Below are 27,373 nucleotides of genomic sequence, written 5' to 3' on the forward strand. Positions count from 1 at the left end.
TCGTTTTTCATAAGAATCCTTAAGAATGAGTCAAAGTAACCTCTTTCACACACAAAAGCTATCATTAATTTTGCAATCAAATACATGTACTTAATTGTCAATCTAAATTCTAGATATCTAGTTATTTAAAATATCATCTGAGCCTTGTTTCATCAACAACTTAAAGATGCTCCACAGCCGACAAAGCATAAATGATATTCATCAATTTAATAATAATTGGTCTTTAATCGTGTATATTTATGCCTAATTAACATGAACAAGAGGCCCAGAGGGCCTGTATCGCTCACCTGGTTTGTAATGCCAAGTAATGTTCTGAATACAGGTTCATTGTTTCTTTTCTGAAGGAATTTTAATATCAACCTCTAAATCCCCTATTGGGCCCCACCCCTCCCGCCCCCAGGGGGTCAGAGCCAAAATTTATACAAGTTCTGTTCCCCTTCCCCCAAGGATGTTTATGGCCAAATTTGGTCACAATCCAAGCAAAACTCTAGGACAAGAAGTGATTTATAGGATTTACCTCTATTTTCCCTATTGGGCCCCACCCGTCCTGCCCTCGGGGGCCCAGAGTCAAAATTTATACAAGTTCTGTTCCCCTTCCCCCAAGGATGTTTGTGGCCAAATTTGGTTACAATCCATGCAGAACTCTATGACTAGTAGCGATTTAAAGGATTTACCTCTATTACCCCTATTGGGCCCCGCCCCTCCTGCCCCCGGGGGACCAGAGCCAAAATTTATACAAGTTCTGTTCCCCTTCCCCAAAGGATGTTTGTGGCCAAATTTGGTTACATTCCATTCAGAACTCTATGACTAGTAGCGATTTAAAGGATTTACCTCTATTTCCCCTATTGGGCCCCGCCCCTCCTGCCCCTGGGGGATCAGAGCCAAAATTTATACAAGTTCTGTTCCCCTTCCCCCAAGGATGTTTGTGGCCAAATTTGGTTACAATCCATGTAGAGCTCTAGGACAAGTAGCGATTTAAAGGATTTACCTCTATTTCCCCTATTTGGCCCCAACCCTCCTGCCCCTGGGGGGTCAGAGCCAAAATTTATACAAGTTCTGTTCCCCCTCCCCCAAGGATGTTTGTGGCCAAATTTGGTTACATTCCATTCAAAACTCTGACTAGTAGCGATTTAAAGGATTTACCTCTATTACCCCTATTGGGCCCAGCCCCTCCTGCCCCCGGGGGACCAGAGCCAAAATTTATACAAGTTCTGTTCCCCTTCCCCCAAGGATGTTTGTGGCCAAATTTGGTTACATTCCATTCAGAACTCTATGACTAGTAGCGATTTAAAGGATTTACCTCTATTTCCCCTATTGGGCCCCGCCCCTCCTGCCCCTGGGGGACCAGAGCCAAAATTTATACAAGTTTTCCCCTCCCCCAAGGATGTTTGTGGTCAAATTTGGTTACAATCCATGCAGAACTCTAGGACAAGTAGCGATTTATAGGATTTACCTCTATTTCCCCTATTGGGCCCCGCCCTCCTGCCCCGGGGGGGACAGAGCCAAGATTTATACAAGTTCTGTTCCCCCTCCCCCAAGGATGTTTGTGGCCAAATTTGGTTACAATCCATGCAGAACTCTATGACTAGTAGCGATTTAAAGGAAATGTTGACGGACGGACGACGGACGCTGCGCCATGACATAAGCTCACCGGCCCTTCGGGCCAGGTGAGCTAAAAATAAAAAGAAATATTATATTTTGATTTTGGTGCATGCGCAATCAATACTTCATTCCATATAGGACATACTGCCACAGTTTTTTTTTCCTGTATGCAAAAAACATTTTCAATATTTTTGTCTCGAAGTAAAACAAGAAGCTCAAACTTTTCAATGAGAAAACCGTGTCCTGAATATTTATATATTTGATCATGTTGAACTTAAAGACTTGTTATGATTTATTTCTCCATTTGCTTTATATATAACGGGAAAGATCTTCTGTTAAATCAATTAATAAAAAATATTACTTAAAACAGCTAGATAGCAAATAATGATGAAAGTCAAGTAATTCTGTAATTTTTAGTTATTTGTGTGGTGTGACCTGCCACTCATCTTGATTCAGAATTTTCTATGATTAATAAATCATAACACAAACAACATACCGTACAGCCAGTTATTTTCATGATTCGAACAAAAAACGAGAAAATTAAATTTTAGCTGTTTTAAATTTTCATGATCTGGTTTTAAGGTAAATATGACTTTACCATTTCAAAAATATTTTGCAGATCAAATTTTCGCAATTATAGCAATGTACATGTACTGCAAAATTGCGAAAAATATCATCCCTGTGGAAATAACCATCTAAACAGTATCATTAGACCAACAAAAGATAAAACAAACAAAAGCGTTTCATAACGAGATTCTTTAATCACAATACAATTATATCACTGGAATGTCTAATAGAAAGCATCCAGCAGCACACAAGCACACAATTCTTGTTGCAGACACAAGTAACACTTGTTCATATCCCTGACTTCTAAAATGTGGACCTTTTAACAAGACAGAATCTTCTCCCATACTTGACAGGGTTATCCCGTGGTTGCTAGGGAAAATAATTCTGTCTTTTACGTGGGTAGGAAAAAGACAGTTCACATGCACTACAGACAGTGACATCATCAATAAATGCAGCGACCATTTTTACGCACAGCAACGTTCATATCAACTGAATTTTTAACCATTTCTCATTGAAGTATGAGAGAAAAAGGATAAAAAATGGGCCTGTCAGGTGGACAGGGATATCTCAACCTGTGTGAAAGATTTTGACCATCAACCCTCGACAAGCCTCGGGTTAATTAGCCAAAATCTTTCACTCAGGTTGAGATATTCCTGTCCACCTGACAGGCCCATATAAGATTCTATTAATTTGTCTCTTAAAATGAGCCATTTTATCTTATTTTTGTTTTGTGATATGACATTATGTTCTAAAAAATGGCTAACTATATTAGGAGACAAAGGATTCCATCTAGCTTTTGACACAACACTTGCACAAACAGATATAATATTACACCCTCAACGAGAGAGAACAATGGAAATTCTAAACAGTTGTGATACAGTCTATTGTCAGAAACAGACCGCCTCTTGTAATTCCTTATGTTTCTACTTTAAGCCTAAGCTGAATTAAGCTCTATATTTTATCAGATTGAGAAATAAAGGACTGTATTTCATACAATAATATATGAATCAGGGATGTGATTCTTCCTCTTTTTCCAAGATTTCCTCTGAACAATAATTATGAGAAACAAAGCATGTCAGATTTTATCTGAAACATCATGATTTGACCTTTTTAAACACTAGAGGCAAGGCTTCCTCTCTTCAGCTTCAGAGATTTCTTATCTTTACTGATTGGATCAATCACATCAGTGAATTGAATGATTTAATTGTTCGATATCCAGTTTAGTAGCAGTGTATGGTTGTTCAAGGACAATACTTGGAGTACTAGGAGAACTCAATGTATCATCACTGACCTGCGGTATATATGTTGAACGCACCATCCAGATTGAGGTACAGATGGCCAATGTAGAAACCTAGTTCAATAACTGAATGTACATGTAATAGTAAAAAAAATAAATACACATCTTATACTTAACTTTTACTTTCAAAACTTATTTTAGATCTCGAATATTAGGTGTATAAAGGAAATTCTTTGACTAGATCATAAACAGTACATTTTTCTTTTTGTGTTTTGAGAGGTATATAATATGAATGATATCAGAATTAGAGATAACAAAAGTTTCAATATACATGCAATAATATGAATAACTAAATCCCTTAATAGCATATATACGGACAAAGCCATATACCTGGGCATTACTATCCAACTAGCTGCAATATTGTAGCTCAAAAGACTTTTAGACAGAAAATAGTGTCGTCTTTAGAGCTACAATTGGTGCCTATTACTGCTAATGGAGCAAAGTAATGATTATGCAAACCACTATAAAACGTTTGTTTGCATTTTATCGTACTTGTTTGATATGACTTACCTACTAGGCAATAAAACTGAACTACATAAAATATAAAATTCTCATCGAAGCAGTATATTTTAACATAATACATATGAAGGTCTTTCTGAAGGGAATTTATACGGCAAGTCCACAAATTTTGAATTTGACGTCATATGAGCGGTACGGTAGATATAAAGAATGGTAGTTATGTTTGTTTTGTACAAAAATAATATGTAAATGCATGTATACGCATATAATAGTTGGATACCTACAAATAAGTATAGAAAACTGTGCCCGAGTGATTTTCGGAGGCAGTGCTTCACTACGACACATATAGGGACCAATTCGTACCCGGCCGAAAGGTATAGTAGGCCGGGTATTTATATTCATGCTACTATCCAACAAGACCTGAAATGGCACTCCCGTATAACAAATATATGTAATAAAGCAAATGCATGATTAGGTTTCATTCGTCGAAATTTGAAAGTAAATTCTAAATGTATAAAGGAACAAGCCTACAAGTCATTTGTGCATCACTCTTTGGAATATGCTTGTTCAGTATGGGATCCCTATAAAAAAACAGACATTAATAAATTAGACATGGTACAGAGAAGGGCAACCCGCTTGGTAAATAACAGATATCACAACACCTCAAGTGGCAGTAATATGCTACAAGATCTGCATTGGCCAAACTTATCTGATAGACGTAGGGATGCTTGTCTAATCATGATGTATATATAAGATCACCCATGGACTTGTTGCTATAAACAAAGATCAATATTTATTTAGTAAAACCACAAACTCGCCCAACAAGACACTCTCATCCTTTCTCCTATCAAACTAATCATTGTAGAACCGATTGTTGAAAATACTCATTCTTTCCATGAACAACTTTAGACTGGAACAAACTATTTTCTGACACGGCCACAACTAACAACTTAGAACAATTCAAAAACAATCTAAATCAAATTAAACATTTAAATAAACACACTTCCTGTACATAGCAAATATCAACATAATCTTTAACACAGTGAAGGAGGTTGATAACCTGGTAGATGAACATTTAATGTTTACAACACACTCATAAATATGCACATATGTAAGATTCAATAAACAAGTATCAGTAAAGAAATATTATTTATTGAGATCTAAATATGATATGTTTTAAATTTTCTAATGTAGGATACTGTAAATGTACTTATCTTAGCAGTAGTTTTATTTTAGAGCTGTCTTTGAAATACTATTATGACAGGCCAATTCTTGTCAAGTACGCATTCTCACCATTGCATTTGTATTTAGATGGTTACACACCAATTTTTGTCTACACCGATAGTATCTTTCTGATAAAAGACATTACCATGCAGTTTTCCACAAATATTGCTTGAAAATTCAAGTGTTATCAAAGGTATTTCTGATAGTGACCCAAGTACCAAACTGCATTACCTATAAATTCTTAATTTTAAGTGACAATTTAACAAAGCTATTTCTAAAAATGTATACAATTTACCGGTATTCAAAATCATTTCTCCCAACCTGTTGTCTATAATTTCATTAATTTGATATAATTTCATCAACAAAATCATTAGACTACAAAACAAAACAAATAGGAAAACCTTTATAAATGTATACAAACAAAAATATTAATAACTGAAAGCATAAAAAGATACTCTGATTAACAGTAAAGGTGGAAAAATGTTCATAAGACAACAATATTATGCTATGTGATTAACACAGTTTTTACATGTAAATCAAACACTTGCTGAAATTCTATGAATGTATGAATCGCTGTGAGTTCTATCTGATTACCCGGTACATTGATTGAAAATAATTTCATTTTATATTTTACTCCAAAGTGAGTAAGTTGCTGGTGAGCTCTACATACTTGTGAGCCACATTTTGGTCGAGTTGATGGTAGCGATCAACTCATGTTTTATTAAATTAAGATTGTAGCAAGAAAGTTTTGATTAAGAACATTTGGCAGTGAGTCATCTTTGGTCAACTAAACAGGATAATTCAGCATGTTAGCAAATCATGTTTCAATCAAGTACATGTACACATAAATAATTGCGAGTCATGTTTTGATAAAATAATGGTAGCAAGTCATGCCAATTCTACCTGATTGAAAGTAAGTTAAATGGTAGTGAGTCATGTTTTGATAAAACCTACTTCGTAAATGATAAATTCTACCTGATTGAAAGTAAATTGAATGGAAGCGAGTCATGTTTTGATTAAACCTACTTCGCAAATGATAAATTTTACCTGATTGAAAGTAAATTGAATGGAAGTGAGTCATGTTTTGATAAAACCTACTTCGCAAATGATAAATTTTACCTGATTGAAAGTAAATTGAATGGAAGTGAGTCATGTTTTGATAAAACCTACTTCGCAAATGATAAATTTTACCTGATTGAAAGTAAATTGAATGGAAGTGAGTCATGTTTTGATAAAACCTACTTCGTAGTATATGTCATGTCAGTCTGCATGGTATGAAATAATGTATTTATTTAGTGAAAAATATACTGCAAATCAACTTATTTTCATGTGCAATTCAGTTTCGCATATTTCATGGACAATCAGAAATCATGGACAATCAGAAATCACGAAAATTCATTACCACAAAAATGCATCAAAAAAGGTACATATAAAGAACCACTTGATACTAAATCGCAAATTAAGTCATCGTGAAAAGTTAATTATGCATGAAAATGTGTAATCAAGTCCCTGGGAAAATAAGTTGGTTTACAGATATAAAATTATTATCTTACTAAATGAGACATCTTTTTCTCAGATCCAGTAGAACAAATAATGAAATTATATACATCTTACATCATCATGAGATTCAGCATTACTATAGCAGTTCCTTACTATGAGATCACAAGGCAAGCGTCCCTGGTTAACACGCATAATGTACAATCTTATTTAACTAGAAAGACAACATATTGACCCTGCTGAATCGTACAGAGCTATAATCACAATCAAATCTGATTTAAGGGAATCTCCTCTTCACCAGGGGGATGACCATTCTCCAAACTGACAGTGTTATTGGGATCCTGAGATTTTGTTTTGGATATGAGATTGTCTGGTAAGGGTTTTCCAGCTGTCTCCGGCAAAAACAGAACCAATATTCCACATAGCAAAGCAAGGCTTCCGAATACAGTGAATGGGAGGGCCTTGGAATAGTAGTTCTGTTGGGAAAAAATCAATAGTGTCAAAAAAGTGTCTTTATCAATTCAGATAGTTCAACTGATACATATACGTTTTCAATTTATGCAATAACTGTATTACTTTTTTCATTTCCAATATTAACATTTTTTCTTAAATGTGGAGGTCCTTTAGAATATATCATTTACATGATATTTATATATGGAATGTATAGTTTGGTTTGATTAGTTTAATATCCTTTAACAAGTCATGGTCATTTAAATGAGGGAGAAGAAAATATAATGACCAGCAGTCAGTAACTGAAAACTGCCTCAAATGTGAATAAAACTTGTGTTCTAGAGATAGAGGCAGGACATCTGGTTATATGCCATGGTGGCCTCAAAAAGCATAAAGCATGTTGTTCTTAATGTATAGACACCACATGTTCTACTGCAGGGTGTTCAGTATTTTCAATGTCAGGAATGCAGTTTTGTCATTGATAATTAGTTTATTGGGGTAAGGACAACTAGATACTCACCAACTGATTTATCTGTGGAGCTACAATACCACCAACACGTGCTGCCATGGAACAAGCTCCAATCCCTATGTTTCTGTAGAAAGAGGATAGTCATGTCAGACAAGAGGCCAATAGGGTCTGTATCAATCAGTAGAAATAATAATTTTACATTTTGGTTGGTTGATTAAGCTTGAAGCTCTTAACAACTATTGAAGGTCAGTTAAAGATGGCCTTCCCGTATGCACTTTGTGGTGTCCTCTTAACAACTATTGAAGGTCAATTAAAGATGGCCTTCCCGTATGCACTGTATGGTATCCTCTTAACAACTATTGAAGGTCAATGAAAGATGGCCTCCCTGTATGCACTGTATGGTGTCCTCTTATTAACTATTGAAAGTCAATTAAAGATGGCCTTCCCGTATGCACTGTATGGTGTCCTCTTAACAACTATTGAAGGTCAGTTAAAGATGGCCTTCCCGTATGCACTTTGTGGTGTCCTCTTAACAACTATTGAAGGTCAATTAAAGATGGCCTTCCCGTATGCACTGTATGGTGTCCTCTTATTAACTATTGAAAGTCAATTAAAGATGGCCTTCCCGTATGCACTGTATGGTGTCCTCTTAACAACTATTGAAGGTCAGTTAAAGATGGCCTTCCCGTATGCACTTTGTGGTGTCCTCTTAACAACTATTGAAGGTCAATTAAAGATGGCCTTCCCGTATGCACTGTATGGTGTCCTCTTATTAACTATTGAAAGTCAATTAAAGATGGCCTTCCCGTATGCACTGTATGGTGTCCTCTTAACAACTATTGAAGGTCAGTTAAAGATGGCCTTCCCGTATGCACTTTGTGGTGTCCTCTTAACAACTATTGAAGGTCAATTAAAGATGGCCTTCCCGTATGCACTGTATGGTATCCTCTTAACAACTATTGAAGGTCAATGAAAGATGGCCTCCCTGTATGCACTGTATGGTGTCTTTTAACAACTATTGAAGGTCAATTAAAGATGGCCTCCCTGTATGCACTGTATGGTGTCCTCTTATTAACTATTGAAGGTCAATTAAAGATGGCCTCCCTGTATGCACTGTATGGTGTCCTCTTAACAACTATTGAAGGTCAATTAAAGATGGCCTTCCCGTATGCACTTTGTGGTGTCCTCTTATCAACTATTGAAGGTCAATTAAAGATGGCCTCCCTGTATGCACTGTATGGGTTATAAAAGTGAGTTTTGGGGGGGCTGCAGTATGTCTGTATTGTTTCTCCTTGTAACTTGAGGAAGCTGAAGACGCCAAACAACACGATTAAATGACATATTGGGATTTAAAAACGGTGATCTATTTCCCAGTATCAATTGCCAATGTTGGAATGGCTGATTGTTAGTGTGTACCTACCTTATTATTGTTGGAAAATTCTCAGCAGACGAGACTTGAATAGCTGCCCATCCTCCTGAGATTCCTGATTTCCCAACCATGGCGAGCACAATAACAAGGATTTCCATGGAGTCCAATTGTCCTGTAACAAACATACGATCTGGTGTAGTGTACAGATCCTTTGATACTGTATAACATTTAATATTTGTGTGTACTTTCTTTTGTGGTTTGGAGTTTGGGACCACAAAAAACAACTTAAGTTGCCTACACTTCTACACAACAAACACTTCATGTTTTATGCAGTATTAGTCAAAGATCAAAATGTTGGTCACAGGCCTTTTTATATGTAACATAAAACATTACCTACAGAATTCAGGTAAAAGATACAGTATTCACTGGATAGGAGGATGCATGAATGATACATACAAATTTACCATGGTATATACGTAGTTCTGGTCTGACAAGACTACAAATATCTATGTATTTAAAATATCTAAGACTACAGGTATTATGAAATTCCAGTCTTGATGAATAAAAAACTCAAATAACTTATGAGCTTTAGTGTGTCTTTTGTTACTTTGACATCATTAGGTCAGCTTTTTTACCTGCAAGGTCAATTATAAAGATACTGAAGCAGGCGATACCAGCCAGGATCATTAGAGATGCTATGGTCCAGCGGCGGCCCAGTCGGTTGTTTACAAGGATGACGTAAATGAGAGCTGGGATTTCCACAAGACCAGCTGTGAATGTGTTGACATAAAGGTCACCAGCAAGGTTACTGGTGTTAAAGTTCAAACCATAATACACAGAGCTGGATACAAACCTGTAAGCAAAGGTCAAACATTTAATATACAGTGCTTGACAAAAACCTGTTCACAAAGTTCAAACCATAATACACAGAGCTGGCTACAAACCTGTAAGCAAAGGTCAAACATTTAATACACAGTGCTTGGCAAAAACCTGTTCACAAAGTTCAAAGTTCAAACCATAATACACAGAGCTGGACACAAACGTGTAAACAATGGTCAAAGTTCAAACCATAATACACAGAGCTGGACACAAACGTATAAATAATGGTCAAAGTTCAAACCATAATACACAGAGCTGGACACAAACGTATAAATAATGGTCAAAGTTCAAACCATAATACACAGAGCTGGACACAAACGTGTAAACAATGGTCAAAGTTCAAACCATAATACACAGAGCTGGACACAAACGTGTAAACAATGGTCAAAGTTCAAACCATAATACACAGAGCTGGACACAACCGTGTAAACAATGGTCAAAGTTCAAACCATAATACACAGAGCTGGACACAAATGTGTAAACAATGGTCAAAGTTCAAACCATAATACACAGAGCTGGACACAAGCGTGTAAACAATGATCAAAGTTCAAACCATAATACACAGAGCAGGACACAAACGTGTAAACAATGGTCAAAGTTCAAACCATAATACACATAGCTGGACACAAACGTGTAAACAATGGTCAAAGTTCAAACCATAATACACAAAGCTGGACACAAACGTGTAAACAATGGTCAAAGTTCAAACCATAATACACAGAGCTGGACACAAACGTGTAAACAATGGTCAAAGTTCAAACCATAATACACACAGCTGGACACAAACGTGTAAACAATGGTCAAAGTTCAAACCATAATACACAAAGCTGGACACAAACGTGTAAACAATGGTCAAAGTTCAAACCATAATACACAGAGCTGGACACAAACGTGTAAACAATGGTCAAAGTTCAAACCATAATACACAGAGCTGGACACAAACGTGTAAACAATGGTCAAAGTTCAAACCATAATACACAAAGCTGGACACAAACGTGTAAACAATGGTCAAAGTTCAAACCATAATACACACAGCTGGACACAAACCTGTAAACTATGGTCAAAGTTCAAACCATAATACACAGCGCTGGACACAAATGTGTAAACAATGGTCGAAGTTCAAACCATAATACACAGAGCAGGACACAAACGTGTAAACAATGGTCAAAGTTCAAACCATAATACACATAGCTGGACACAAACGTGTAAACAATGGTCAAAGTTCAAACCATAATACACAAAGCTGGACACAAACGTGTAAACAATGGTCAAAGTTCAAACCATAATACACACAGCTGGACACAAACGTGTAAACAATGGTCAAAGTTCAAACCATAATACACAGAGCTGGACACAAACGTGTAAACAATGGTCAAAGTTCAAACCATAATACACATAGCTGGACACAAACGTGTAAACAATGGTCAAAGTTCAAACCATAATACACAAAGCTGGACACAAACGTGTAAACAATGGTCAAAGTTCAAACCATAATACACAGAGCTGGACACAAACGTGTAAACAATGGTCAAAGTTCAAACCATAATACACAAAGCTGGACACAAACGTGTAAACAATGGTCAAAGTTCAAACCATAATACACAGAGCTGGACACAAACGTGTAAACAATGGTCAAAGTTCAAACCATAATACACAGAGCTGGACACAAACGTGTAAACAATGGTCAAAGTTCAAACCATAATACACAAAGCTGGACACAAACGTGTAAACAATGGTCAAAATTCAAACCATAATACACAGAGCTGGACACAAATGTGTAAACAATGGTCAAAGTTCAAACCATAATACACAGAGCTGGACACAAACATGTAAACAATGGTCAAAGTTCAAACCATAATACACAGAGCTGGACACAAACGTGTAAACAATGGTCAAAATTCAAACCATAATACACAGAGCTGGATACAAACCTGTAAGCAAAGGTCAAACATTTAATACACAGGACTTGGCAAAAACCTGTTCACAAAGTTCAAAGTTCAAACCATAATACACAGAGCTGGACACAAATGTGTAAACAATGGTCAAAGTTCAAACCATAATACACAGAGCTGGACACAGACGTGTAAACAATGGTCAAAGTTCAAACCATAATACACAGAGCTGGACACAAACGTGTAAACAATGGTCAAAGTTCAAACCATAATACACAGAGCTGGACACAAACGTGTAAACAATGGTCAAAGTTCAAACCATAATACACATAGCTGGACACAAACGTGTAAACAATGGTCAAAGTTCAAACCATAATACACACAGCTGGACACAAACGTGTAAACAATGGTCAAAGTTCAAACCATAATACACAGAGCTGGACACAAACGTGTAAACAATGGTCAAAGTTCAAACCATAATACACAGAGCTGGACACAAACGTGTAAACAATGGTCAAAGTTCAAACCATAATACACAGAGCTGGACACAGACGTGTAAACAATGGTCAAAGTTCAAACCATAATACACAGAGCTGGACACAAACGTGTAAACAATAGTCAAAGTTCAAACCATAATACACAGAGCTGGACACAAACGTGTAAACAATGATCAAAGTTCAAACCATAACACACAGAGCTGGACACAAACGTGTAAACAATGGTCAAATTTCAAACCATAATACACAGAGCTGGACACAGACGTGTAAACAATGATCAAAGTTCAAACCATAACACACACAGCTGGACACAAACGTGTAAACAATGGTCAAAGTTCAAACCATAATACACAGAGCTGGACACAGACGTGTAAACAATGGTCAAAGTTCAAACCATAATACACAGAGCTGGACACAAACGTGTAAACAATGATCAAAGTTCAAACCATAACACACAGAGCTGGACACAAACGTGTAAACAATGGTCAAAGTTCAAACCATAATACACAGAGCTGGACACAAACATGTAAACAATGGTCAAAGTTCAAACCATAATTTCAAAATGTAATGAAGCATGAGTACTAGATATGGTAATTCTCTTGTTCCCTAGGCAGATGCAAATATGGTTTTATATCCATTCAGTATTTTACTCTCAGTAGCAGTTTTAAGAAAATGTTGACCGACAATGAACAGATGGAAAGGCCATGGATGAAACTATCTGTCCTTCAGCAAACAAGAGTTAAGCATGTGCAGGAAAATACTAAACAAGCAATGGATAGGATGTCCAGTTGAATGTTATTGGATAAGATTCAATTCTAACAAGACTGGTTAAATACATTCTTTTTATTTCTTGAACTGTAATCACATTTTTATTTTTATTATTTAGGCCTCATTGACCTATAGTATATATGAAATCCTAGTCACTTACCAACCATACATCACTATCAACGTATTTTTCACCATGGTCCTGGTTTTGAACAGATCCAAATAGTTATATCGCCTTCTATCAGCTACAGAATCTTGCTCCTTCTGAAAACAGCAAAAAGTCACATTTAATATAAGAAAAGGGGAGATAATCTACAATTTGTGATATGTGTTTCACTATCAATATTTTGTCATGAAAGACACAAGTGTCTCTCTGTCCTGTAATTCTTTTACACATTTTTATTCTAAAGCAGCTGGATATTGGATCACAAGTGTTTTACTTCTTTGCCATGATACCATGAGATGTTCTGAACATTGTGACTGGTACAAGCATTTGTATTACACACTGCTTGAAGTTTACACAAAACAAAGGTGTTAAGCATTGTCTAATGTAAATGTTGTTAATTCATAAGATATTGCTGACAGGTATCTTTTATTAGTCATTATTAAAAGGTTTATGTCACTAAATCACAGTGTCTTACGGTATTGTGTGCACACACTAAAAAGTGCATGTATACTCACACTGAAAATCAAAGCTGCGAACAAACATCTTACTTACTCAAAATCAAGTAAATTACCTTTGTATAGGTGTAAAGTTGTTCAAAATCCTCATCTGACAGGGTGGCATTGTTGTAATCTGCCATAGTAGAAAGGAGGATTTTAGCCTCCTCAAATCTTCCTTTACTTAGCAGCCAGCGAGGACTTTCTGGTACAAACCTGGTAAAATTTGATGAAAAATGTATCACTGCCCGGAAAAATTTGCTACAAAAACTGTCATGTTTAAACTTCAAAGGGGTGATTTTTACATTCTAAAGGGGATTTTTAAGACAGACGGGAATTCATTCCTTTAGGGGAAACTACCCATAATGGTAGGAAATTAGATTGATCCCTGATTGATATCATAATTTGAAAAGCCCATTTTATTTTTAACACAAGTATACTCTTATCAAGTTTCTGATCTTTTTTTACATTTAGTAAGAAAATAAAATCTAAAACAATATCAGTAATTATTAAGTGATAGTAAAGTTCAGGAATAGGCAACAGAGTTTGTGAATTCTTGTTGCACCATTAATGGTGTAAAATAGATATATTTACCACCATGACAACAGCATGGGTAGCCCTGTAAGGGAGGTTGCTATGACGAGAACTTTCCAGTCACGAATGAAAAACCCCCACAGAGCAAGGGTCATCAATCCTACTGCCCAGAAACCAACACAGCCGCAGAAAGTCCGCCAGCTTGGGGTAACAAACTCTAAAGGCAGCACAAAATTCACCACCATCACACCTGGAAAATCAACAGAAAGCTAATAAGTTTGGCATATTAGTAAATACTGCTGTGACATTATCTCTCGTTTGCTTTTTAAAAGTAAAATTGATCAATTATAACTTATCCCCGCTGAAATTTTATAATGAACTGGCAGTCTGTGACTTTAAGCACTAGTCCGATGCCAACGACTAGTAATTTTACAAAACAATTAAGTCCGATTGGACTAGTGGCTCCCCATCCAATTAAAATCAGTAAATTTACTATATTTACAAGAGCGGTGGTCAATTGTAATTTTCAACACATTTGAGTGCATTCTGTATGCGATTATTTATGTCCAGATTCAAAATTTTGTGCGAATTTTTGTTCGCTAGCCTAATTAAAACTGATCATGACTGAAGTGCTGAAGCAAAAAAACTGTATATTTAATTTGGACTAGTGATTAAATAGTCAGACCAATAAAATTTTGGGGTTTACTAGTCCAAATAACTAGCAGCGAAAAATATTAACATCACAGACTGGACAGCTCCAGCTTTAGCTTTGGAAGATTTCAAATGAGTCTTATGGGGGGAAAGAGTTAATGAGGACATAATTTATTTTATTAACCTGAAAAATATGAACATGTTTATTATATAATGTAACATTCTGATAAGAAATGAGTAGGTTGCTATAAAGCATTTATTGTCATAATTTAATAATTCAATTTGGTTTGTTCTGTAAAATAAGTTATATCATGAAAGAATCATTGGTTCATTCAAAATATCTGAAGATTATGCTTTGAATTTTAATGGTTGTTGCTCCCAGTCCTGCAGTAACAGTGAGAATTTAAAAATTCCCCCCCAAAAATACAAAAGTTATTCTGTCTAAATTTTCCTTATTTCCTAAATTTCCATAATAGGTGCTTATTAATTGGGTCAAATAAATATCACTCGGATATCCCCTACATTGAGTGACTGAGGTGAGAGAGTTAAGAAAAAGAATTACCTCCTACTAGTCCACAGGTAAGAAAACGCAAGACTGCAAACACCTGCCAGACAGGTGAGAATGCACTGCAAAGGGAGACAACCAGCATCATAAGGTAAGCCAAAAACAACACCTTCCGACGTCCAAAAATATCTGCCATCTGGCCTGTGAACAATGCCCCAAGTAATACACCACACATCTGAATGGTAGTGATGATTTTTGTCAGGCTACTTCTGTCACAGACCAATTGCCACTGGAAAAAAACCCAAGAGAAATAATTACAAGGTACAGTTTTATTTCTAGCTGGAATCAATATAGAAGTAGTAATAACTCACACACAGATCAGCATCCTTCATTTAGTGCTGTTCTATGATTGAGCATCCTCAATACTCCAGGAGTTACTATCACCGTCATAATATTAACCCCAGGACAGCTATATCATAGCAAAATCGAAGACTCTATGTGACACAACAGATGAGAGAGGCAGTTTGATGAACATCAAAAGAATTAAATAACAGTACACTGCATGGCATTGAAGTTGGATTGCTCTCTCTGTAATCTGCTTGAAAGCATATAATCTTTTTAGTAGGCCTGTGATTGGTAAGTGTTTTGTTTTCTTACCTGAAAATCCTTCAGTTTTATAATGAGATAGACCAAGGGAGGATATTAAGACAGTGATAGTAACCCCTTGAATATTAAGAATGCATCTAGCTATATCTATGGTTTTTTTCCAGAAAATGTCAACATGAAATTAAAGTAAAACATGTCCAACTTTGCTAATTCATATCGTTAAAAGTATCCTGATAAAACACTGACTACACACATATAATGACGTATTACAGATATTAAAGGCCCACTACCTTTCCGAAACAAAAAAATAGAGATTCTTAAAAAAATTAATAACATAAGGAAACATATACAGATGGCCTAAGATGAGGTTATAATACCAAACAAATGCAAGATTTCCGGCGTAAACTAATTTACAGTGAAGATTCTTTTCGCTGTTTTACCGTCTGGTTCAGCAATAGTCAACTAATGCTCGGTAGTTAGGACGACGGCGGGAAATATAATAGGCATATAATATAATATATATAATATTAATGTGCAGAGGGTGATGACAGGCCTAGTATTAACAGTAAGCTAACAATTTTTGCGAATCTACACAATTATCAATCTCGTTTTGCATTCCAATTTTGAAATTAAAAAACGTTTCGGAAAGGTAGTGGGCCTTTAAGTGGAAACACTGATACTTCATATACACAACTGATCAGTGACCATCATATCATTCGTTGGAAAATATACCTCACTGACAATTGAAGTGAATGGCCCTGTAAACTGTATTCCAGGACACTGGGTTCCATCTGGCAGACATACATTGGCAACTGATGAACTCATATTCGTGGCATTAGAAATGTTGCTGGTTGAAGTGTTGTTAATTTGAAAGTCTGGGCATTTCAAGTCTGGAGTCGCGTGTAGAAGTATTGGAAGGAGCATGGCCCAGGCTGCGGGGGTCTCAAACATACTCACAAGGATGAACACACGTCGCTGGAATGGCCCAAAAGAACCAATCTTGTGTAGAATGTTCTCGTACTCCGACATTTTCAAGTTCAATCTTCAAGTATAAGATTTAAGATGCAAATGTGTATAAACTTTCCTCTTAACAACTGTAAATCTGCAGCTTAGTTAAAATGCTCCAATTCCAACTGATTGCAGACATTCGTACCTCCATGGTGAAGCATTCAAACAGTTAACTGGAAAGTAAACAAAAAATATTCTATTATTTCCATCTTTTGTAAAGATTAATCTTGGAAGCAGAGTATTTTTTCCTCCCAATTACTTGCATGTACTGTAAACCAAGTGTCAGCTGTCTTTTGCATGTGATTTACTTTGGAAAATTTTACTCTCCAAGTAAATTCACAAAAGATTATATCCGGATATTTCATATATATCATTAACATAGTAGAAGATTAGATTCCGTTTTTAAATTCGTGAATATTGATCTTTGCAAACTTATTTTGAAATCTTGAAATTTAAAATCTGTGAAAGAAAGTTTGTTTACAACTACATGTATATATGTTTACTTTAAACATTAGGCCTATTAATTCACATTTTTGTTAATGATCTTAATTTGTCAATGATGCAAATTTAAAACCAGTACAAATGTATCCACATTTTTCAATTTAATTCCAAATAAACAGGTACAACTGTAAACTTCATCAGTCAGAATTCTCACCATACACTAAACAGACCTGTGCTAAGGGAGGTAATTCAAGCCAAAATCTAAAGCAACCCTGCAATCATCACGCTTGAATTACCTCCCTTGGCACAAGTCTCGACGTAATAGTTTGTTGTAAGGTGTTTTAAATTTCATTAAATTATTGAATATTTAGTTTATTTATTGAAACAATGTGAAACATCAGCAATGTCAATAGTATATTTTATAGTTCAATAGAGAACTACCAACACGTGATGCTCACTGAACAGCTGAACACTGTCTCACAGTCAGCAAGTGTACATGTATCTGACCTCCAACATCATGTCCACTACAAGCCTACGAGTGGTGTATTAACTATTAAACTGTTATCAGAAATATCTAAATGACTTCCACTTGTCAAGGTACTCCTCGAAATAACCACACGTTCACAGCTTCTACCTTATATACATGGAGGTGTTTCACAACTGGCCGCAATGTTTGCACGAGTGAAAACAATATTCCGTGTGAATTAGACGCTTACTGAGATGTGTTGAAATCCTATGTATGATTCAAACGCTCGTATGACGAAGTCGTCTGCACGTGTATGTTGGTCCAAAGTCTACAAGGAAGCCGACACGGTGTTCAAAGTCCACATTAGGGATGGTTATTCATGCTTGTTTTTTATTGTTATTGATTTAGAGACTAGCAACAACATTTCCTTCAATAAAAAGTTCTTGTAGTGTAGTTCAAGTTAATATAAAGGCTAAAGATTAAAAATAGCGAAATATGTTATTTTTGTACATAAGAAATAGTGTACTATATAAGCTTAGTCCTATATAAGTCCTTAAGTCCTTGATGAAACGTCGACATGTCATAGCTAACACACTCTAGATTAATTGCACCTTTTATTATGTATTTTTTTCAAAAGAAATTGTATTTCTTATCAGATGGAAAAGCGTATACATAGGCTACATGTCTGTTCAAACAAACAAAAAAGGGTGAGGTTACCTGCTATCATTTGACATTGATAATTAATCTAATGCTTATTTTAAATCAAGGCATTAATAATTTGTTAGGCTGTCAAGGTAAAGCTTAGCAGAAATAAATACAGATGTTAGGACTTTCTTGGAACTATCTATCATTCAGAATAGTTAGAATAGATATGAAACGTGCCTCTTCATGGCTGCCTGAACCCTAGCTGTTTCAAGAAGTGCATGTTAACTGCACCTTTTAGACGAGTCCGCTAAACCTGCGTATATATATATATGTTTTTATTTTGCCTGGTATATAAAGAAAAACACTTTTTAAAAAGCCTTAATGATATAGACGAGTTTAGCGGACTACTTTTAGATAGTACAATATATCTACAGTATATCTCTGATTTTACCATCACTAACAACTCTATAAAAAAGTATAAAATTTCATTCGTGGAAGAAAAGAGCCGCTACACCGATGAAAGCGGCCTTTCATCCATTTGTAGAATTCCACATTTATTAAGACTAATTTTAACAACATACAAACTGTATCGTATGTTTATTGATGTCGACATCTAAACTAAAAGATGTCGACATCTGGTCTTGAAAGTGGAATTCAAAGGCCACCCTTTCATAGGGCACTGTGTATATGCAGCAAGGCACCATACAGCAGAGTTCGACGTTAATTTTGTTAATTCAGAAAAGTTTTATTTCAAAATTAAAATTGTGATCCTGCACATCCCGGCCATGCAGCTGTAGCCTGCGTCAATCTAATTAAAATTAGAACTTCTATGTCGCTCTCCGTACCGTCGGACGGTACGGAGAGCGACATAGAAGTTCTAATTTTAACTAGATTGTAGCCTGCGTGTACGTACACATATAGCTGTTAGTCCGAGCTGAGGAAGTTAGAGTGCAAAAGGACAATGCTTTGTACAACGAATTTCCATCCTCTTGGCCATAATCATTTATTAATATATATAACCATGGGTTGAAAATTCGTTTAAAAGCTGTGTGTATGCTTTGTGGATTAGCTTTCGTACCAAGTCCATGTGGTACATACCGCACTATACTATATTACAATGATTTTTTCAAGATTTCATTTTTTTGCGAATCACGAAAAATACCAGTTACGTAATTTAAAAGCCAAAAAAGGTCACAGTACAGATACACAATACCCATTTGGAAATCAGCTTTACTTGTTAGCTTGCCCTGTCCATATATACATGTATACATAAATATTTACATCCCTCGATACACTTATATAAAGGCACAACCGCTGACAAATTATATTTATTCACTATCAAAAACAGCAGCAGACGATTTAGTCTTTTTCTTCAGTTACAAAAGTTACTTACTTTACACCATTACCATCGTTGAAAAGTTTGAGCTTCTAATTTTATTTCAAGTTTAAAATATCAAAAATAACTAATTGCATCCCGAAAAAATTCCCTGGCACTATGGGCATGCATCAAAGGTAAAATAATTTATTTTATATTATTTTTTGCGTTAATTAGACATATCTACACGATTAAACACCAATTATTGCTCAAATAATGAATATCATTTATGCTCTGTCGGCGGTGGAGCATCTTTAAATAAAGGCACAACGATTTTTTGTTACGGTCTTAATGTCCAGATTCAACCTTTGGTCTAAAAATCCTCCCGCGGGACGCGGTTTTAACTCCAAACTCGGGATATATCTGCATCTATTTTTTTGTAGTAAAAACATAGTAAAAAAAAGTCACGTGCTTATACCTCATTCATGCCATTGGCCGGAATATACAATTGTATTATGGGTAACTAGTGATCACGTGATTGTGTGTTTACTTCCATATATGGTGATAGTTTGCTTGCCATTTCTTCGGAGAAATTGATTTATTTTAAAATATTTAGACCCCAAAATGTTATTAATATTGCATGCATATCATTTTGACTCACATATGTATTATTTTACTATAAATAATGAACTGAAATGAGTTATAAAACTGTCATTTCCACGTTTTGTAAATAAATGATATAATGCGAATTGACCAATTCAACAGGTCTAACCGTCTAATCTAGGATCAGCGAAGATCGGCTACTCCCGGCTAAATTCGTAGAATTCTAAATTTATATTTATATATATTATTACCTGCTTTAGGGTTCAGAACATATACATATAACACAGAGAAAATAAGATCTTCTTCAAAAGGCCTAATTATGTATAAATACCAGGTCAGAGAAATCACTCTATTTGGAAGTTAACACACACTCATGTGATCACTAGTTACCCACTAATACAATTCCATATTTATTTCGGCCAATGGCATGAATGAGGTGTAATCACGTGACTTGTTTTACTACGTTTGACTACAAAGAACGCGTGTTTTGTACCATTATTTGGAAAATCCCCCGCGGATCGTGATTTCATTTCCACCATTTGAAACAGAAGGCTTAGAGTAGACTTTGATTGTGAAACATTGATAAATTGAAGATTACATGTTGTGCCATGGCAGATGTCAAAGTTCATGTACATGTATATACTCGACAAATACTTGAAACATTATCTAATAAATTTGTGTTGAAATTATAATTGATGTTGACCAGGAAATGTACCAGTCTAAATTTTGGTTGAATAATGCACGGAAAGTGAGTTAATCTTAACTTTTCCACTTTGTGGAAAATCCTTCAAAACGGATTTATCTCCCTTGATTAAAATGACAAACCATGTACCTTTGCTATGATATAAAGTTTTTTTTTTTTTTTTTTTTTTAAATTCAATAATGAATGCAGATCAAATATATTAATCAAATATGTGTATTAATTTAATTTGAAACATGTTTGTTTTGCTGAAAATTTGCCAAAAAATTAATAGCAATACAAAATATTCATGATTGTAATTTGATTGTTGTTGTTTTTGTACTTGCTGTAAAATAAAAAAAAAACGTGTTGTGGAGAAGAAGTTTATTAAAATTTGAATTGTTTACAAATGGATGAGAGTTGAGAATGAACAGAAGGCAATAAGGATATATATGTCTAACAGTCACCTGAATTCCGATATGCACAGTTATAAATAATGTTTTGCTTAAAAAACAAACAAATAAATATGTCTCAGCCCTGTGACTTGGCACTTAGGTCAAGATCATTGTTTTGAACAAATTTTGTATACCTTCATCCCTTGGCCCAATAACATGTCCATGTATGAGGTTCTTGGTTATTAAGAAGATTGTAAATTGTTTACAACAGACACTGGATGATGCCGGCCAAAAGACAATTGCAATAGGTCACACAGGAGGAGATTAATTCAACACACAACCATATATACTTTATATACTTTTTCACATAAATCATTACATATAATCCTTGTACACATCCATATCAGTGGCGACGCTAACAGGAAATTAATGAATATGCAAAATGGCGTGCGAGCGTCGAAGGGTCGATATTTTGGTGTTTGGAGGTCCGGGGGTCTCTCCCGGAAAAATATTACGAATAAGAATGGCTGAGATAATTTTTACGATGTATTTTGATGATTTTGCGAACGCCGAATGCGCGAGATTTTGGTGTTTGGGGGGTCCGGGGGTCTCACCCGGAAAAAATATTACGATTTTGATGATTTTGCGAGCGCTGAATGCGCGAGACTTTGGTGTTTTGGGGCTCCGGGGATCTCCACCGGAAAAAAAATTACGATTTTGATGATTTTGCGAGCGCCGAATGCGCGAGACTTTGGTGTTCTGGGGTCCAGGGGTCTCCCACGCGAAAAATATTACGATTTGGAATGGCCAAGATGACTTTTACGGTGTATTTTGGGGATTTTAATCCGTTCTTAACGTGGTAATTTTTCGATTTACATTTACCTGCATTTAGAAATTATAATTGTGAATGTCGTCATATCATTATGCAACCCTGCTCGATCTGAACATACGACTTCACACCATCAGCACATTGTTGTTTAACTACAAAAAATAATGAATTGATTTAATTGTCTTGCTTAGACATATAAACAATTTAATATTTTAAGAAACATTTTTGAAATAGTAGAATCCCTTGATGGACATTTTTAGTCTAGTTCATGTGTATTGAATTTTTATTATTAAAGGTTTGAACATTACGTGCTTGAACTTTTAGGAAAAGCGACAAAATTTTCTAAAATGAAGTACGAAAAATGTGCAGGAGGACCCTTTTCTTCCTACGCCCCTGCAGTTGCACATTTAAAAAGTTTAATGAACTTGGTACCCACTACTGACTGATGTAAATCATGCCAATAAAAGATGGATCTTTTCTCTATTTCTGTAATTCTTTACCTTTTTCTTTCCTCTTGGAAATGTTTTATAACATGGGAAAACTAAAAATGAAGTCTATATAGCAGGAATAACAAAACACATAGCCACCTGTCAGCCATGGTTTTTTTTTCTGATTGGTCACCCGAGTTCGGATACAGAATAAAACAAATGCATGCACTGTATATAAGCACCATATATTGGCCTATCAGGCCCATGAAATCAGCCAGTGATGATATCCATTTAACCTTTTAATATATGAAGAGTATTTGATTCCATTACATCTGTTTCCTATGAAAATTGAGCAAATAATGCTCATAAATGTGTTTCCCTAATATATAAACTATATTGGTAGAGGGCCTTGAGACCTTTCAATCTATGAAGAGTAAATCTGACAAACAAAATGATACATTTTCGTACGGAACCTATCGAAGCATACTGAGTTAGGTCCTACATAAATTGTAGGTCCCAATTTACCAGGCGGGAAGCTGCCATGTAAGCACATAAGCCCGTGTTTCTTAGTATATGTGTACATACATGTATGTACATGTACATGTATTAGATTCCCAAAAGATAAGTGGGCTATGTGGAAGCTGTATTTGTTTGGAAATAATATGGAAAATAAACTATGATATGATAGTATTGCTAACAATTTCAAATGGTGGAAATGAAACCACGATCCGCGGGGGATTTTCCCAATAATGGTACAAAACACTCGTTCTTTGTAGTAAAACGTAGTAAAACAAGTCACGTGATTATACCTCATTCATGCCATTGGCCGAAATAAATATGGAATTGTTTAGTGGGTAACTAGTGATCACATGAGTGTGTGTTTACTTCCAAATAGAGTGATTTCTCTGACCTGGTATTTATACATAATTTGGCCTTATTTTCTCTGTGTTATATGTATATGTTCTGAACCCTAAAGCTGGTAATAAAATATATAAATATAAATTTAAAATTCTACGAATTTAGCCGGGAGTAGCCGATCTTCGCTGATTTTAGATTAGACGGTTAGACCTATTGAATTGGTTAATTCGTATTATATCATTTATTTACAAAACGTGAAAATGACAGTTTTACAACTCATTTCAGTTCATTATTTATAGTAAAACAGTGCATATGTGCAAGTCAAAAGGATATGCATGCAATATTAATAACATTTTGGAGTCTAATTATTTTCAAATAAATCAATTTCTCCGAAGAAATGGCAAGCAAACTATCACCATATTTGGAAGTAAACACAAAATCACGTGATCACTAGTTACCCATAATACAATTGTATATTCCGGCCAATGGCATGAATGAGGTATAAGCACGTGACTTTTTTTACTACAAAGAACGCATGTTTTTACTACGAAAAATAGATGCAGATGTATCGAGAGTTGGGAGTTTAAAACCGCGTCCCTGGAGGATTTTAGCCCAAAGGTTGAATCTGACCATTAAGACCGTAACAAAAATTCGTTGTGCCTTTATATAAGTGTATCGAGGGATGTAAATATTTATGTATATATATATGGACAGGCCAAGCTAACAAGTAAAGCTGGTTTCCTAATGTGTATTGTGTACCTGTACTGTGACCTTTATGGTTTTTAAATTACATAACTGGTATTTTTCGGGATTCACAAGAAAATACAACATAAAAAAAATCTTTTTTTTTATTTTATTTTTTGATTTTTTTTTTCATTCATTCTTTTAATATAGTATAGTACGGTATGTACTACATGGACTTGGTACGAATGCCAATCAACAAAACACACACACACAGCTTTGAAACGAATTTTCAACCCACGGTTATATATATTAATAATTCGTTGTATACTTCCTTAGCTCGGGCTAACAGCTACGTACACGCAGGCTACAGTTTCATGGCCGGGATGTGCAGGATCACATTTTTTTTTATTTTGAAATCAAATAAAAACTTGAATTAACAAAATCAACTTCGATCTCTGCTGTATGGCTTTTGCTGCATATACACAGTGCTCTATGAAAGGGTGGCCTTTGATTTTTAGTTTAGATGTCGACATCAATAACTGACAAGTCGGTGTCACACCCGAGCATAAACACGTTAATCGCCGAGTTACCGACTGTCTACATAAATATCTTGGAATCATTATGTGGGCATGTACATGTGGTAAGTCGACATATTCTTCTGTTTATGTCGACATCTTCCGATATAATGTCGACTTAATGCCTTAACGATGTCGACATTATTAAGTCGTAAGTCGGCAAATCGATGGCAGAAATATGCCACCATAGATCTGTACTGGCTAGAAACCGGCATACTATTCGTAAATAACATCAATTCAAGAATGACCTATATCATAATTTGTACTATATTGTATATAGTGTGTTCTCCTTTAGCAATGGGCTCACTTTTCTTGTATTTCCATAACTTTTGCTTCTGAATCAATTGGAAAAAAATATTTGTAAAATCCAAAGTGCGTTTTTTATATTTACTTATTTACAGAGATGTAATGGCTAAAAGTATGGCAAGCCAAGTTACTTTTTATTTCAATTTCCGATATCGGGGATTCTAATTTCCGATATCAGAAATTCAATTTCCTATATCAGAAATTCTAATTTCCGATATCGGGAATTCAATTTCCGATATCGAGAAATCAATTTCCGATATCGGGAATTCATATTAATTTTTGATATCGGAAATTCTAATTCCGATATCAGAAATTCTAATTTCGATATCGGAAATTCTAATTCCCATATCGAAATAAGAAAACAAATTCTGATATGGGTAATTCTATTTCCGATATCGGTATTTCAATTTCCGATATCGAGAATTCAATTTCCGATACCGGAAATGAAGTATAATCTGCAATGCAAATAATGAGTAGAGAGAATTTCCGATATCGGGAATTGAATTTCCGATATCGGAAATTGAATTTCCCATATCGGAAATTGTTTTCTAATTCCCGATATCAGAATTAGAATTTCCGATATCAGAATTAGAATTTCTGATATCAAGAATTTTTGTTCTAATTCCGATATCGGAATTAGAATTTCCGATATCGGAATTACAATTTCCGATATCGGAATTGAATTTCTGATCTCGAGAATTCTAATTCCGATATCGGAAATTCAATTCCGATATCGGAATAAAAGAATAAAAAGTAACTTGGATTGCCATATTAAAGGACAGCAGTTTTATTCAGAAATAAATAAACTAGACTGTTGTCCATAAAAGTTTACAAGCATACAGTGATAATCCTTTGAGCTGAAAATGATGATGTGGTGTCGCATTCATTGTATCTTGAAGGCTGTAAGATCTGTCCCCTAGGTGAGACACACCATGCATTGTCTATAAAAGTGGTAGTTTCTGCTAGATTGGGACGACTTGTTTACTAGTTGTCAGTGTTTTGTTTCCCTGGCAACATGCTTCAGTGAGATAGCACTAAGGGTAAGAGTTCCACTATTACATAGACTACTTTTTGGTTCTTCTAAATTTCTAGACTCTATCACCTAGAACTCAAAAAGTTTAAGGATGCATTCCTCTGAGGTTTCAGTCCCGCTGAAGTCTCGTTTCGACAGATAAATATTTGTTATATTACAATATTGTTTTGAGTAAAATATAAAAGTGCTAAAATTACCATTAAATGTAAAAATAAAGTGACAAAAGTGTATCATTTCACACATTAATGTTTAATATTCTAATTACCACCAACCTAGTAAAGATTTACAACAAAAATTAACTCGATACATCTAAAACTAAAGGCGCACTGATGATTAATTAAGTAAAAACAATTTAAGCAAAAAATTGTAAATCTTTGGCTTTACTCAAAGCGAAACAAAAAAACACATTTTCAAAATGGCCGCCAAATGGGTCATTTCTTAATATCCCCGTATGGAAAAATCTACTGAGATAGAAAAAAAAAATGACAAATGTACCTCTGACAACTTGCTACAGATATTGATTGATTTTATTTGAAAATCTCATAACTTCTTTTATATAGGGCAAAAACTTAAACTAAAGTTTGAAAGTGGCTAATGTCCCCTCCTCTGTGACTCCTTTGTTATTACAACTCAATGTACCCTTTCCATCTGATAAGAAATACAAAAAATCTTCTGGAAAAAGAATCACAAGATTGATTTTAAATTCATTGAGTAAAATTCCGGTCTCGATTCTGGCGGACTATATTTTTCATAACATCAGAAGTTTTCGAAACAAGCCAGATGATATCATGTGTCTTTCTAATACACACTTAGAAGCTAGTCACTCTATTAATGATTTTTTTCACTCTTCATTTAGACTTGATAGAAAAGTAAAAATAGACTCGGGCACAGATTTTAAGCTGTAAATAGGCTCACTGATTGTGAAGTCCATAATATTGAAGTCTTGTGGTTGCAAGTTTTTCTTTTTAGCAATAAGCAAATAATAACAGGTACAGCCTTTTTTTCTATGAACTGCGGCTATCTTTAGAATATGCCAAACACCTTATAAGTAATGTTATTTAATTGGGAGTGGATGCTTTTTGCGATCGAGGCTTTGAAGTTAAATGGCAAAAAACATTAACGTGTCAAGAGGAAGATTCTAAACGTACACATGTACATCTAAGCTTTCAACATACAAACTCTTTT

The 27,373-nt window shown here is 35.1% G+C and overlaps 1 protein-coding gene across 3 annotated transcripts; it reads right to left on the bottom strand.

Annotated features, from left to right (window-relative positions):
* Positions 1-6,523: 6,523 nt before the first annotated feature.
* LOC138333316 (organic cation transporter protein-like) lies at positions 6,524-18,078 on the bottom strand. 3 transcript variants are annotated; one of them, XM_069281612.1, is made up of 10 exons: positions 18,007-18,078; positions 16,656-17,104; positions 15,375-15,606; positions 14,222-14,411; positions 13,705-13,843; positions 13,131-13,231; positions 9,570-9,787; positions 8,986-9,106; positions 7,617-7,689; positions 6,524-7,122 (listed from the first exon to the last, which is right to left on the bottom strand). In XM_069281612.1, exons 2-10 carry the CDS (start codon positions 16,950-16,952, stop codon positions 6,913-6,915), a joined length of 1,581 nt encoding a protein of 526 aa, XP_069137713.1. In that variant the 5' UTR covers positions 16,953-17,104; positions 18,007-18,078; the 3' UTR covers positions 6,524-6,912. The 3 variants fall into 3 exon arrangements, with proteins under 3 accessions (XP_069137713.1, XP_069137715.1, XP_069137714.1); XM_069281614.1 differs by lacking the exon at positions 18,007-18,078 and adding an exon at positions 17,880-17,997; XM_069281613.1 differs by lacking the exon at positions 18,007-18,078 and adding an exon at positions 17,831-17,987.
* Between the last annotated feature and the right edge of the window lie 9,295 nt (positions 18,079-27,373).

The sequence above is a fragment of the Argopecten irradians genome, chromosome 10, assembly GCF_041381155.1.
Source record: "Argopecten irradians isolate NY chromosome 10, Ai_NY, whole genome shotgun sequence".
Taxonomy (NCBI): domain Eukaryota; kingdom Metazoa; phylum Mollusca; class Bivalvia; order Pectinida; family Pectinidae; genus Argopecten; species Argopecten irradians.